Source organism: Podarcis pityusensis (assembly GCF_964106645.2).
Source record: "Podarcis pityusensis genome assembly, chromosome: 7".
Lineage (NCBI taxonomy): Eukaryota > Metazoa > Chordata > Lepidosauria > Squamata > Lacertidae > Podarcis > Podarcis pityusensis.
The window spans coordinates 28,897,202-28,913,078 of record NC_138031.1 but is presented as its reverse complement, the minus strand read 5'-3'; the positions used below and the strand labels follow the sequence as shown (position 1 = coordinate 28,913,078).

At 41.7% G+C, this 15,877-nt stretch overlaps 1 protein-coding gene across 1 annotated transcript; it reads right to left on the bottom strand.

Moving 5' to 3' along the window:
* Window positions 1-8,032: 8,032 nt before the first annotated feature.
* On the bottom strand, window positions 8,033-15,877 carry SLC7A13 (solute carrier family 7 member 13). Its single transcript, XM_081013521.1, has 4 exons — window positions 15,014-15,877; window positions 11,833-11,964; window positions 10,253-10,617; window positions 8,033-9,238 (listed from the first exon to the last, which is right to left on the bottom strand). The coding sequence occupies exons 1-4, from the start codon at window positions 15,735-15,737 to the stop codon at window positions 9,005-9,007; spliced, it is 1,455 nt and encodes a 484-aa protein (XP_080869647.1). The 5' UTR covers window positions 15,738-15,877; the 3' UTR covers window positions 8,033-9,004.

The window sequence follows — 15,877 nt, the reverse complement described above, 5'->3', positions numbered from 1 at the left end:
TTCTTTCTGTCGTTTTGCAAGCCCCCCTCCACAGAGGCTGGCCCCTCTCACTGTCCTCGGAGCTTGCATACCGGTAACCTCCTCTGGCTGACATCCAGACAGACCAGGGAGATTTTGATAGGCAACATTTTCCCAAGCGTGGGTAAAATGCACAACCCCTCCCTCCTGCTTCCGCAGGGGAAAGAAAAGTAGTCAGAAATCTATTTACATGATGTTTATTTCTGACATTACAGCATTACAGAAAAAACACGTCCTTTCAGTTCACTTCTTGTAGCAGGTCTGACAAACTTCCTGTACATGCGCACACGGAAGGTTTCAAATTACACTCTTCACAGAGACTTTTCCAGCCTGTGAACTTCCTGGGAAATTCTTCTTTCCCACAGATAGGCGCATCATGTGATGTCAACAATCTGGCTGTCTGCAGCTGTGATGTTTCCATATACTGACACTTTCCCACTTCCTCATTCATCATCATCACTTCCTCCTCCTCTATGGGTGCCTCTAAGTGCCCTCTGTCTTTGAGCTCTTTGCTCTCCTACTTTTAAGGCTCGCCAGGTTCTGGGAGATGGAGGGTCTGGAATGCTTTCTAATGACAACATGTCAGCTGGGTGTTGTTCTGGCTCTCCCATGATTTCCCAGCTTTCCCCCTCATCTGCCTCTGATCTGCTACCTGCCTCAAACCCCTGTTGTAAATCTGTACTGTCTTCCTCTTCCTCCTCCCTGGAAGGGTCAGGATAGGGAGGCAGCCTCCACCATTTTTCCTCTGCCCAGTTCCTGACACCACCACATGTGAAAAAAATGTACCTTCTTTTTCTTTACATTTCCAACACTTATTTGATTTTGATTTATACATTTTCGCCAGTCTACTAGGTGTTTGATAACAACTATATAATATTTTCATATAATTTTCTCGTAACCCATAACACACTGTAAATTTTATATCCGTATTCCACAGTCATTCCCATGCTTTCATTTTTATATTATGACCAATATCTATTGCCCATTGCTCATTGAAGATTTCACTTGTTTGTCCTTTGTCTCCCATTCCAGTAACATCTTACACATTTTAGACATCACTTTAACATTACAGTCTAACAGGTATCTCTCTAGTTATGAAATGGTGGTTTGGGGAACAATAATGATATCTTTTTTAAATACTTCATTCAAATGATATTGTATCCATGTTGTTAACATTCCTGATAAATCCTTAAACTCTTTTAATTTAAATTCTCCACCTTCCTCTCTTAGTAAATTTCTATAGGTTGCCCAACTTTCCATCATTTTCTTCTTCCTCACCACTATGGCTTCCAAAGGTGAAAGCCAAAGTGGTGTTTTTGTCTTGAGTAAACTTTTATATTCCTCCCATACCCATTATTATTTTCTTTAGGGTTCTTCCATTCTTTCCTCAGGGTATCTTCAAGCAGCACTTTCAGTAAGGGGTTTGCAGTATTTAGTAAAAGAAGAAAAAGAGGATTGGCAACTATTATTCATAATCCCTAACAAATCCTAAGTAATCTTTGAGAAGCCTGAAAATAAATCAATGTGCATATTCAGATTTTGTTTATACGTGTGCATGGGGTATTATCATCAACTTCAAGCCACAGTTTCTGGATCTGTCTTTATATACTCTGAAAACAAAAGGAAGGGTACACATTTCTGAAAGGGGAAGCCTAATTTCCCTTGAACATGTTAGTCAGCAAACAAGTCTTTGGAGCAGAGATCCTCAGTGGATGCTGAAATATGTATTTTATGTATTTTAATTATGAGTAGCTAGATAGATAATCAATTTCATACATGTTATTTGGCTGTTGGCTTTTATTTGTTAACTGCCTTGGTATTTAATCAAAATGAAAGTCAGGAGATAGGATGTTGTTGTTGTTGCTGCTGATGCTGTGGCAATCCTGGAATCAAAAGCAGGACGTGAGAGATCTGCATTTTTCAGGAGGCAGACCAGAAAATTGCCAGCAACTCAGACTCTCTCTATATGCACACATGGCATCATCCACAAATAATGTCCCTTGTATTGACAGAACTATCTCCAGACCTGCAATCAGTGGAACAGATTCAAAGAATGACACAACCCACAGACGGTCCTGACACAGGTGAGACCCCCACAAATGGCTGCTCATTGCAAATTATTCTTACAGCTGTAGCAACAGAAATGTGAAACCATCTCTGTTCAAATACAGTTTGAGTTGCAGGACATGATGTATAACCTCCACGTGAGAGATTATGATGTCTAAAATATCCATATAGTGAAATAGGTCTTTGCATAAAAGGCTTAAAGTATTAAGTGAAGCAGCTGTTTTATCCACCCACTTTACAGCTGGAACATTTTCAAGCATTTCTCAAACGGAATGAGAATAACAAGCAGGCATTAAATGTCTAATAGTCGTCCGGGGGATACGGGATTATAATTAACACAGAAATACATCATGTGAATTCATTTTAAGCTTTGAGATTTGTTCCAAAAATTCATCGTAATAGCATTTATTCTTCCAGCTGAGTTTATGGAAGCATCTTGGCACACGCCGTTGGTCTGTTATGTTCAGGGCTGTGTGATTCTGTGGCTGCACTGATCAAGCACACAACTTGCTCATGAATCTGGAAATCCTGAGAATCATTGTCTACTTTTTTCTGCTTGCAATAAGAAAAGCTTCTAGAGCTTATATCTCTAATACAGGGTCTAATACATCTAACCAGATGTTGTTGGACTATAGCTCCCATCAACATTGACCACTGGGCAAGCTGGCTGGGGCTTATGGGAGTTGGAGTCCTACACTATCTGGAAAGTCACATGCTTCTTGTCTCTGTTCCTGTTGGACAAAGCTTGTTGAAATCAGAAAAAACGAGTGCTTGGTTGTAAATACCTGCTTTTAATGGGAATAGGTTCCAATACCATATGTAGTTCTGCTATAACTAGTAGAAGGGAGAATACATTCTGAAATAATCAAATATAAATGCAGATATTCTTGTTCTGCTTGCACTATTCTCAATTATATATTGTTGAAGAACAGTTGTGTGGTACCAACAGTTGTGTGATTAACCTCTAAATAACCCCATCAGCAACAAGGCTTAAGAGGTCACAAATTAAACAACTCAAGTTTATGCCCAGCTTCCCCATAGAGGAATTAGCTACATTTTCAAATGCTCAAAAGAAAGGCTTATTTTAATGGGACTACATTTATTCAACATTTGAGTTCTTGGTGGAGAAAGGTCTATTACTGCTGTGCTACTGCCCTACACTGAATCAGAATTTCCGACTCTTAGGCGTCTGTTATTGATCTAAGGTTATCCTGGCCAAATATTTTAATTGGTATTTTAATTGGAAGACTGGAAAAAATACAATGAAGCGTGATGTCCTTGCTATGAATGGAGGTCACTTTTTATGGATTTTTTTAAAAGTGCTAGTTCAGATTAAAACTGTGCTGTAACAAACGATATTGTGTGGATGAGGGATTAGAGGCGGGAAAGTATTTATCAGAGGCACACATAAGCTGTGTTTGCAGCCCAGTCACAAGGTGGGTGGGTGATTCAGGTGAAGTTTTCACATGCCTAAGTTGGCAAATCTTGAGTCCAGCAAATCTTGCGGCCAGTGAGTAACTCTAGGATTCATCAAGATCTGCTTTACTACTGATCTGATATGGATTTATGAGTTGGGATGAGTTTGCTGTTCTGAACCAGTTCGTCTTCTAGTCTGTTGCAGTTTGCATTTCATTAAACTTACACCATCTCAGCCTGATCAGGCAGTTTGCTAAAATAACATTATTGTTTTCGATCATTCTGACAGTATTGCGATGATCGCTTATATAATGGATATTGCTATTTACAGTACTGCTGTGGTTATTTATTACCCATCATCAAGTACCCATTTGAATGCTCCCAGGGGTATTGTAATTTGTCTGCCATGCAGTGTCCCATTAATTTTGATGTTTCCCTTTCGTCTTCCTGTATTTTTTAGGAATTTAATGAGGCTTGTGCATGCAGTTCTTTTTTGAGATCCCCCACTACCCCCAAAAATGTAACCGCTGCTCATGATGGTAAAAAACCAATTGAAAGTGCCCACTGAGTTGGTGCCAGTGTACAGTGTCTCAACTGTCTCAGAGGAGAGGAGACCCCAAGAGTAGGTTGGTTTCTGCAGCCCTTACAGGGCGATGCAAGCATGATGCCTGTGGCGATCACACAGGGTCCCCAGACGTTTCACCGTCTATTGATCCCTGTGCCATCACTTTATTTCTCGCTGCCACCACCCAGGCCCTACCTGGTACAATACTGAGTCCAGTCAGGTTTAAATTGGAACATAAACTTCTGTTTATTTATTGCACTTTAACAAGCGTGTGGTTTCATAAACGGTATCAGTCCATTACAATCGTAGGGTGCCTATCCAGACCTATAACTTCCGCTACCTGCTCTCACTCACTAAACCACCTCTCAGATATTTACTTGTCTTCCTAGCTCCAAACTGTTCCTGACTCAGCTTATTTCGCTACACTAACTCAACCTCCCCGCAGACTCTATCCCAATTCACTCCCACTCCAACCAACCACCCAACTCCCAACGAACTCCTTCGCCCCTCCCAGAGCTGGTTTTATAGTCCCTCTGACTCCACCCCCCTGGATTCTGATTGGATAAATTATTTAACTACTTCACCTCCAGCACTCTCATATGTTAATGTCACAATGCCACACATGGTTCCCTGTATTTACCTGCTGCAGAATGAAGGAGCTGTGTGCTCTGGCTACCTTCAGTTCAGATGCAGAAGTAGCCAGGCAACCAGGACACAGTGGCTTTCCAGGCACTTTCTGTCTCCTAGGGACCCAGTAGAAAATCCAAGGGCTCTCTAACATAACATCCTCCTGTCACTGCAGCTTGCCCGAAGTCAACCATCTATATTGGCCTTGACCTACAGGGATATGATGTATTGTCATGGAGCCGAAGGCAGCGTGGCATGCATATGGCTCTCAGGTGGTCCCCCACCCAGGCACTAACCCAACCCAGACCTGCTTAGCTTCAGCCAAGTGGTGGCCTTGTACCTTCAGATGTTACCTTCAGGCAGTAACTTCTCACCGGGGTGGCAGTGACACTGTGTACTTCTGATAGATTCTTGGGGATTGACTTCTCTCTCTCTCTCTCTCTCTCTGAATACAGTATATACAGTAGTACCTTGGGTTACAAACACTTTGGGTTACAAACGCTTCAGGTTACAGACTCCACTAACCCTGAAGTAGTACCTCGGGTTAAGAAATTTACCTCAGGATGAGAACAGAAATTCAGCACAGTGGCAGTGAGAGGCCCCATTAGCTAAAGTGGTACCTCAGGTTAAGAACAGTTTCAGGTTAAGAACGGACCTCCGGAACAAATTAAGTTCTTAACCAGAGGTACCACTGTGTGTGTGTGTGTGTGTGTGTGTACATATTCCATCTATATCTCAATTATTATTCAATAGTTACATTCTTTGGGATAATAATATCCTTTTAAAGTCAAGTGGTCCTGAGTTGCTCGTAAAAGTTTCAAAAGCAGGGCACAGACAGAATAGATTTTAAGTTCCTGACCTAGAAAATGATTTATCTACATTTTTACCTTGCAAAAATAATAATAATGAGTTGCTGCTGTTTCTCTTGTGTTCTGCATAATCTACCTACTACTTCAGGTCAGATATTGTTTGTGTGGTGCCATCTGCTGGACGTATCGATAGGCGCTCCCTAACTACAAATAAGCCTGGCATCCCAAACCCAATTATTTGCTCAGGGATAACTGCCTGTCCCGCTATTGTAGCATCGCTGCATTTCTAGTGAAATTTCACACTTTGTGCAAAGCACATCGAGGTCCATGCACACCCTGTGTATAGCACCGCAGCCTAATGCTGCTACCTGTTTTGTGAAATGGAACTTTGGGTTAGCTATTGAAACTCCCAATCTCAAGTGAATCACTTAAGTGCAGACACAAAACATCTGCAAGAGCCACAATATACAGGTCCATGAACACTCATGATTTGTGCTCAGTTTTCCATGGCAGTAACTCCTGGACTGGTTCAAGCATATGAACTCAGGACACCCATCTGTTTTCTATAACCAAAGCATTAAAATAAATTATTGGATAATTTGTTGTGATGCAAAAACAGAGGTGAAGTATCCAAACAGGATATGTGTACAAGGTTTTGATTGCAAAACAGCTATATCTCATCCATGGCGCCTCTGAAATTCTATGTCCCTGTTATTGGATAGTTTCTCATGCATCATGCAAGTGACCCATGCTGGGGGTGGGATCAAAGAGTCAAGGGTAACAGGGGGTAATATGAGGAAATGAAATTTATCTATGGAATCTGATGTTGAGTCTTCTTCATTTTGTAGCCTCAGGGCAGTTATCAACTCACCCATGAATGCAAAATGGCAGTTGACCAAAATAATTAAGATTTTCAACTTAATGTATAGAGCAAGGGTAGAGAGATTGGAGACTGGGCTGTATTGGTAGATTCCTGTGATTTATATAGGCAAAGATTCCTGGCTCCCAGTTGTTTAACAATAGTAATACAGTCGTACCTTGGCTCCCGAACTCCTTTGGAGTCGAACGTTTTGGCTCCTGAACAATCAAAAACTGAAAGTGAGTGTTCCAGTTTTCGAACGTTGTTTTGGAACCTGAACATCTGACGGGGCTTCTGTGGCTTCCGATTGGCTGTAGGAGCTTTCTGAAGCCAATCAGAAGCCATGCTTTGGAAGTTGAATGTTTCAGAAGTCGAACGGACTTCCGGAATGGATTCCATTCAATTTCCGAGGTACGACTGTAATAATAAAAAATGTGGGTCTTCCCCCAACACCCTAATTAGGTTGCTGAAATGAGGAAAGCTTGTGGGGGAACCAGGAGTGGATGTCTGGGCAAAAGACAGTGAATTTAGTTCTGGAAAAATAATAATTCCTGGGCTAGTCACATCCTCGGGGGCATACCTAATATGTAGTATAAACACTGACAATTGGGAAACGCTGGCCTGCGAGTGCTCCAATGGAGAACAGCTTTACCATAGATGTCATGGCCTCTGAAGACACTCGAACTCAGGACGAAAGGGAGAAATGTGCTAAAATGAAGGCACGCTTGGCAAACCCTCACCATGATCAACTCCAGCCCAGAAACCAATGTCCCCACTGTGGAAGGACATGTGGATCCAGAACTGGACTCCGCAGTCACTTACAGACTCACTGTTAAAACCATGTTCATGGAAGACAATCTTACTCAGCTATGAGTGATCGCCAAAGAAGAAGACCTAATAAATAACAACCTTAAAATAGATAATAGCTAGGGCATTGCCCTTTTAAAGAAGTTGTGGCTTCTCTCTATTCGACTTGACAAACAATTACTATGCTTAATTTTTAGTTTAATTGTTTAAAAAACAAAACATACTAGAATGTGCTCTTAAAAAAGATACCCCAAGAGTTTTTCCTATTATTATTTATTCAATTTATATCTCACCCAGGAACCCAGAACAGCAAACAGATATACCATTAGAAAACAAAAGCAAAAACATTCTAAAACCTTCCAAAAACAATTACAATAAAAAACCATCCGAAATCAGTTACACTTAAACATTATTCCATCCAATGATATTATTATTATTAATTCCTGCCCTTCACCTAATGTCCCATTAGCATTAAAACACAATGCTTAAACACAGTTTAACACAAGTTTGGGTTACTAAGAACAGTCATCTTCAGCCAGCAAATTGGGTTTTCTTCTCTTTTGAAATAAAGTTTAAAATGCAAGCAACAAAAAAGGGGCATTGGGCTGCTTTCAAATTCAGAGTCCTTTAACCAGGTGACAGCTCTACTAAATTGTAACCTTAAGAAACATTGGGTGGGGTGCAGAAAAACACTCACACAATGGGGATTGTGTACCCTTGTGCTTTGAGGTGATGGTGCAGGGAGATGCAGTGAGAAATAAGGTAAAGGGACCCCTGACCATTAGGTCCAGTCGTGACCGACTCTGGGGTTGCGGTGCTCATCTCGTTTTACTGGCCGAGGGAGCCAGCGTACAGCTTCCGGGTCATGTGGCCAACATGACTAAGCAGCTTCTGGCGAACCAGAGCAGCGCACGGAAACGCCGTTTACCTTCCTGCCGGAGTGGTACCTATTTATCTACTTGCACTTTGGCGTGCTTTCGAACTGCTAGGTTGGCAGGAGCAGTGAGAAATACAGACTGACAAATCTGTCAGTTTTAGTTTCTCTCTGTTTCTCATTTTTCAAATCTTATGTTCAGTTCACGATATTTACAAATCAGTTTGTGATTTTTTTTAAAGACCTCACAAAAATTCATCTGCATTTAATATGCATTTCTCCTAATATCATAGCTGTCAACTTTTCCCTTTTTTTAAGGGAAATTCCCTTAAATAGGATTCCTCGCAAGAAAAGGGAAAAGTTGACAGCTATGCCTAATATACATATTTCTGTATCCAATTTACTCTAATACAATGCATTTTTTGTGTTAGTCTCATGAATATATCATAGCCTGAAAGTGTTCTAGGAAAAAAATGTGGCATCCAATTTTCTTGCACGAGAGCACAGCAGCCATTTGGGTGCCTTGATCTCATGAGATTCCGTGGCAAGATCTCTCCCAAAAGAAAGCATGTATTTTGGGCTCCATGATCTCATGCGGGACATTTCACTCACCCAGAAGCACAGGTGGGAAGACATGCGTCCCAGCGTTGGGACACAAGCTGTTGGAAGGTATGATATATTAGTGCATAATTTCCCCTAATACAGAAATTTTTTGTATACATTTCTTTGGGTTGGAGAACAGCATTGCAAAATCAGAAGGGCAAATTTCAACAGTGAGTTGCATTTCAGTTTGCGTATTGTTTGAAGAAATGCAAATTAGGTGGGTCTGCATTAAAACCAACTGTCTCCCCCACCCCCTTGGAGAGAAGGCTGTAGGAAGCAATATTCCATTTGTGCTATTCTAGATCCAAGCCACATTCTTCACACACACAAAAAAGGCAGCCAAGTATGAAGCTTTGCCCTTACTCAGATTTATAATGAGGAGGTGACACCTCCAGCAACAGCTGCAGGTAGCAAGTGATTTTGTCAATAAACGCAAAATGAATTTTAAAATGGACAAAAGGCACATATAAGAGGAGACCCCCAAGCATAAAAATGGAAGCGTAAATGTACTGCACCTTTGGAGACCAGACTATAGGAGCTAAAACTAAGAACAGTGAAATCGCCACCATCCCGAAAGCGACAGGTAAGAAAACCTGCAAAACAGAAAAGGCGTTCGGGAAAGCAAATGTCAGATATATGAACAAGCATGGGGGGGAAACTGCAGAAAAATAAAATACGTTTCATATTCTGAGCAGAGATGATGTTTGTGCTGCTAACCAACTATTTTGGGGGACAGGTGGTAAGAACTGAAAGAGCCCCAGGCAGAATCTCTCCAGAGCTGCATTATGCAAGAGATTTCCTCCAGACTTCCTGAGTACTGAGACTTCCTGAGTATCTTCCTACAGCCACTGGGGATGGTATAAATAACTGTTCAGTCATTTTTCACATGTGAAGTTTGGCTTGTCTCGATGCAAGGTGGTCCTGTCTGGACCTATCCTTGCATTATGGCTCATTCATTTGGTGTTGCACTTTCAGAATTTGCCTTTGATTCTGCAGCTGTAGCTGAGTAAAATCCCTGTCTCCTTTTCAGTACAGGTCCCCCTGCCATTTTCCATATGTGCACAGCATCACTGCTTATAGAGTCCAGACACATTTTCTTTTCCCCTAATACACACCCATGTGCAATGAAAGCTGCAATTCTAACCTCCACCTTCTCTGAATTCAAGCCCCATTGAATTCATCAGCACTTATTTCTTAATAGACAAGGCTAAGATGGCAATGTAGATCTACCTTTTAAAAACAATTCTATCCAAAATGGCAACATGTAATTTTGGACCATACCAAGATGTGGTCTTTTGGCAAGGTTAAAAAAGAATTCTGTCTTATAATTGCATGCTCTTCACTCAGTAGGCTCACCTCCTAATATATATAGGTTTATATAAAGGTTTATGTAGAAAACCTCTGCCTGACCCTCCAAAAGGTTTGCTGCTGGTCAGTGTATACAATATAGACTAGATGAACCAATCATCTGTCTAAGCATAAGGCAATTTCTAATGCACATATGTCCCATCTAGTATCACTGGGGTTGAGCTTACAGTGTCCATAGCTTAAAGCTTGCAAGACTCGCGTGTTATTTATATGGCAATTAATTAGGTATTTCTTTTTACCTTGTATGGCCTGTGCAGATTAGGCTCTCGGTAGCGGAGGACAATCAGGCTAGTGCAAGTTAATCCAATCATCAGCCAAACGGAGAAGCCAAAATAATTGGTTAAAGCAATTAGGTCTGATGGGATAATAAAAATGGACGCAACGACAGTTGAGAAAATCATGGCTGGCGCTGGGGTCCAGTGGTGGACATTGAGCATGGATACTATGGTGGGCAAATGTCCGGATTGGCTTCCAGCATAGGTCAATCGTCCGAGTGTAAATACGCTGCTGTTGAGGGCGCCAAATATGGAGATGGCCACAGATGCAGGAATTATCCAGGCAACTGAAGGGATCACCCTGTCGGCCCAAGTGACTGCTACAGCAACTGCAAGGAAACATCGACATCATTAGCAGACTCCTGGTTACAGTTTGACAGCTCTCCTGGATCATCAAGTTTAGTCTCATGTTTCAGTGGCCGCCAGACCATTTAAAGCGCTAGCAGTTGGAGGTACTGCATCAGGCTATCATGGCAGTATTTCAGATTGTGTACTTTCTGTTGCCATAAGAGGTGGGGCATTAGCCAAATTATGTATATATTGCAAACACACATATACACACAGACACACAGACACACACACACACACACACACACACACACACACCCCTTGTTGCTGAAGTGTGTTGCAGTGATGTCATCTGTATTCCCAGAAACAAGATTGTACACCTACAGCAATCAGTAATAATGCTGGTCACATTGAATTTATGTTGTCGTCTTCTTTACAACAAACCACGCATCATCACTTGGAAGAGAAATTCATCCATAAATTTCAATGGGATTTGAGTCTCATCCCAAAGCAAAGGGGAATTATTTTATATTAGGTATAGTTTTAAATTAGTAAAAGGCTAGCATGCTACCTTCACATTGTTGCATAACTAGTCTTGAACAGTCGCTTATTTGGTTTCATTCTTCATCCCTTACGCCTGATTGGAATAGGCTAAACAACTGACAATTTAAAATGCACTTCCAAAAATCACCAAATAGGGCTTCAGTTAAACACACAAACATAACTCTGCCACCTTTAACATAGTTCATAATTGCATGCTTTTTAAACTCTGACTTTATTAGCAAAATCTCTGCTTTGGTTTGCTTGAGACCCTGGCCTGCCTCGTTTTGGTTTGGTTCACTTTTTAATATGAACCTGCCTGATTTGTACTTCCTGGAGCAAAAGACAAACTGAAACACAGCTATCCTTCGAAATTCTCACTTTTCTGAACTTCTCCAATCAAAACATGCATATTGTAGAGGAAAGTGTGCACAGAAATGTATAAATGTGAACATAACATTAACAATATGGGAAATCGTTTATAAAAAAATGTTTATATTTGGGGGAAAATGCATACAAGAATAAGGAGAAAGGCACATTAACATGCTGACTTTAAAAAATCACATATTCGTGCAGAGTAGTAAACTGAGCATAAGACTGGAAAAATGAGAAATGGAGAAAACACAATTGTCAGGTCATCCATCTCTATTATCTACTGAATATGTATTATATCTATGATCAGTTCTTGAATAAAAAATGCAAACCAATCAGCCTACCTGAGGAGACAACCTCCTTTGGTGTGAGAACTGTCAAGTATGAAATGTTCACAAGCAAGTAAAACACAGTTATTGAAGGAAGTGTTGTCATCACAGTCAATGGAATGTTCCTGCTGGGATTTTTAACTTCCTCTGAAATAGAAAATTTAGAAGAAGAAGAAGAAGAAGAAGAAGAAGAAGAAGAAGAAGAAGAAGAAGAACTTATTATTTATTCCCCAGCCACTCTGGGCAGCTTCCAACAGAATATTAAACAGAATAAAACTTCAAACATGAAAAACTTCCCTAACAGGGCTGCCTTCAGATGTCTTCTAAAAGTCAGATAATTGTTCATTTCCTTGACATCTGGTGGGAGGGCTTTCCACAGGGTGGGTGCCACCACTGAGAAGGCCCTCTGCCTAGAAATCATTCCAAAACATTTGTTTGTAAAGGGAGAAAGCATATATCATAACTTCTTTTACTAGACTCACGACTATGCTCTTTTTGTGAATTTCCACATGCTGAATTTGAAAATTGGCGCTGAATCTTGTGAAAAATCTGCTTTACATTTATTCTTATACCATGTTTTTAGCTGGCATGATTATTGCTATTCTCTCCCCCCGCCCCTGCCCCCCATATCCTGTTGTTTTGCAAAACAAAGAATTTCACTTCCATTTATGCTTCTTCTGCCATATTTTCTTTACTAACTTATGTTCCTCCAAGTACCGTGTTGATCATTGCAAAAACATTCCCCATACTATAAAACTAAAACAGAGTAAAATCAGAAAGCACGCATAAGACCATTTTTCTAGAGGAACTCCAAGCCAACAGATATGGGATGAATGGAGACGTCTCATGCAACAGTGGCCTTCTCTAAACCACAGTGTTTGGGATGTTCCATATGTAAAGCTTTTATTGAAACAGAAGAGAATTATTTTAAGAGTGTTCATTGCAACTTTGTGGAATTTCAGATCCCAGCCATTGTGTTTTACTGAATCAATTTGCAATGATTACATCACCGGTTGCTGCTCTGAGAACCAGTAACAATGGTCAAATTGATGCCTGTCAGGAAGTAACTGTGTGGTCCTAGTTCAGTCTTGAGGAAACAGAGCAAATATAAAGATTCAGGACAATACGTACATTATGTACACTGCTTAGGTTTGTTCAACACTCACAGCAGCTGTAACCAGGTGCAAACCAAAGGGAAGATTTCACCACCACCTTGGAATGCTCCAAGTAGGTAGTTACTTATGTGCCAACCGCTTTCCTTATCTTATGTTTCTGTTCTTGGCACAAATATACATTCCTTGCGCCACGTATGAGATGGCTGCTTAAGCATAGTTCTGTAGCTTGGCTAACAGTGACCTAGCCCAGCAACAGAGAAATGCAGAAAGCTGACTGAGAGATGGGGGAGGCAACAGAGTGACCGGAGGAGGCAGGAGGGGGAGAAACAAGATGCAGCAGGGAGCAGGAGGAGGAGGGTGTTGGGGTGGGGAGTGAGAACAGAGGGTCAGAAAAAGAGAGGGAAGAGATAAAAAAAGAGAGGGAAGAGATAAAAGTCAAATCCAATAAAAGGTATCCTCTGGATACTGGAGAGCCAGTGTGGTGCAGTGGTTAAGAGTAATCTGGGGAACCAGGTTCGCGTCTCCGCTCCTCCACATGCAGCTGCTGGGTGACCTTGGGCCAGTCACACTTCTTTGAAGTCTCTCAGCCCCACTCACCTCACAGAGTGTTTGTCGTGGGGGAGGAAGGGAAAGGAGAATGTTAGCCGCTTTGAGATTCCTGAAGGAGAGTGATAAAGCGGGATATCAAATCCAAACTCTCCTTCTTCTTTTTCTTCTTCTTCTTCTTCTTCTTCTTCTTCTTCTTCTTCTTCTTCTTCTTCTTCTTCTTCATATTGCATGTTTTTGCTACAGATTTCCCTACTCCTCACCACCATCAAATCACAGATCACACCTGGACCATAAAGATCAGCTCTGGTGCTCCCCAGCACAGTCATTGCACAAAAAACATGCTTTTGGGGTATGGATTCTTATGCATCCTCATAATTTTTATGAGGGATCCCCTCAAAACTGTGGGTCACATTTATATCAACAGGTATAAATTTTCTGGTGATTTGGTTACCACCCTATTAAAAAATCATGAAAATCCATCAGCTTTAAATTGATGATGCTTCTGGCGGTGGTGGAGTCCCATGTAAAATCATGCAAATTTAAGAGGATATGTCTGACTTTCACCTAGAGTCTAGACTATATTTTTAAAACCCCAAAGTGTGTTTGTGTGTGTGCATATGCATATGCTTTCTCTTCTGTCTGTAAGGGGGAGGGGAGAAGAAGCTAGAGACCATGGGTCCCACTGCACTCTTTCAAAAAGCCCATGTGCCCCAAAGGATTGGCAACTCCTAGATTAGAATCTAGTCCTGTCAGTCTGCAGGACCACCCTGTATTTTCATCACATTTCAGTTTTTTTCAGACACATGATCACGTATTTTATTCAAGTTCGCACCCCTGCACATGGTCTGTATAGCTTTTTTAAAAAACATTTGGATCTCTTAATCACCCCAAATAGCTTTAAAGGTCCCCAGCAGTTCAGGGTGCTTCTGAGAGATCCTGCTTCAGCTCAGAGAAGTTCTGAATCCATCCACAGCAGCTGACTTAGAATCATAATTCAGGATTTGTCTGAATCCAATGCGAAACCTTTGACCACCCAAGATGATGTTGGACTCCCATCAGCACCAGAGAGCATAGCCAAAGATCAAGGATGATATAATTCAACATCTGCAGGGATACTTTCACATGGCTGAAACTGATCCAGAATTGGGCCTAACACTTATCTATGTGTTCCCTGATTGAATGACAGTAGCGCAAACTTTTTTTAAAAAAAAAAACCCTGGTAATCCTATGGTTCAGAAATGTGAGGTGGTGAGGTGGTTTAATTCTGTGTGATTAAACCAGCTGCTTCACTGTGCTCAGTACTTGTGAATTAGTTGTTCACTGCTTTAGAATAATCCACCCTGCAGTGTCTTCCCTCCTTCTCTTTCCTTGGCCTAGAAAATTATTGCTTCAGGCCTGTATGAAGAAACCAGCCAGGAAGCTGTACAGGACTCTATTCATCATCAAGAAAAGTCACTGACACCTGTGTGGAGCCTCAGTTCCATAGTCAAGACATCACAACTGCCAACTGAAAGCAAAAATGAGAGATATACCTGATAAATAGTTGAGAGACCACCAGCCGCCATATGCATAGAGCCCCTGGTAAAACGCTTCCGCAACCTGCGCAGCGTCTGGGATTTCTGAGCCGAAGGCATTCTCAAACCTTGCTACGTTCTCTTTCCTTCCCCTGATCAGCAGGACAATCCCGCCAACCGCGATTACAGAGAGCGCCATCATCTTCAGGACGGTGAAAACGGTCTGCACCCAAGCAGCCATCTTGACACTTCGACCGTTGAGGATCCCGAGGCACCAGAGGACCGCCAAAGCCAGAGATTTCTTCAGCACGTCGGGAACCGGGCACTCGCCGTAGAAAGGCTTGGTAGCATACTCAGCAAACAGCAAGGCCCGAGCGGCATTTGAGGCGGGTTTGTTGAACACTGCCGTCCACAGAAAGATGAAAGCCAAGGGAGAGCCCAGGGCTCTCTTGATGTGGCTGTATTCGCCTCCTGAGAGCGGTAACGCTGTTCCCAGCTCTGCATAGCAGAGAGCGCCCATCAGCGATACGATGCCACAAGCTGTCCAGATGATCAATGCAACGCCAACATTGAGCAAAGAATATTTCAGCACTCCAGTGGGGGAGACAAAGATCCCTGCCCCTACAATGGTGCCCACGATAAAGCTGGCACCTTCAAAATATCCTATGGTTCTTTTGAGTTGCATCTCGCCATTTTGGCTTCTATTTTCTTCATTTACCTGATCACACCCGTCGTTCCCCATGGCACTTTGTTTTCTTTTGCTGTTATTTCCACACACACACCAAAAAAAGAATCGTTAGCAACCCGAAGATCCTAATCTCCTCCTCTGACTGTAGTGAAACGTTACTTGGAACGGTTTGCAAGGTCATTACAAACCTGTAT

Coding starts and splice junctions, on each gene's coding strand:
- SLC7A13 (XM_081013521.1), bottom strand. CDS start 15,737: ATGGGGAACGACGGGTGTGATCAGGTAAATGAAGAAAATAGAAGCCAA. Junction 10,618..11,832: donor AAAGGAGGTTGTCTCCTCAG/GTAGGCTGATTG, acceptor GTTTCCTTGCAG/TTGCTGTAGCAGTCACTTGG. Junction 9,239..10,252: donor ATCTGCACAGGCCATACAAG/GTAAAAAGAAAT, acceptor TCTGTTTTGCAG/GTTTTCTTACCTGTCGCTTT.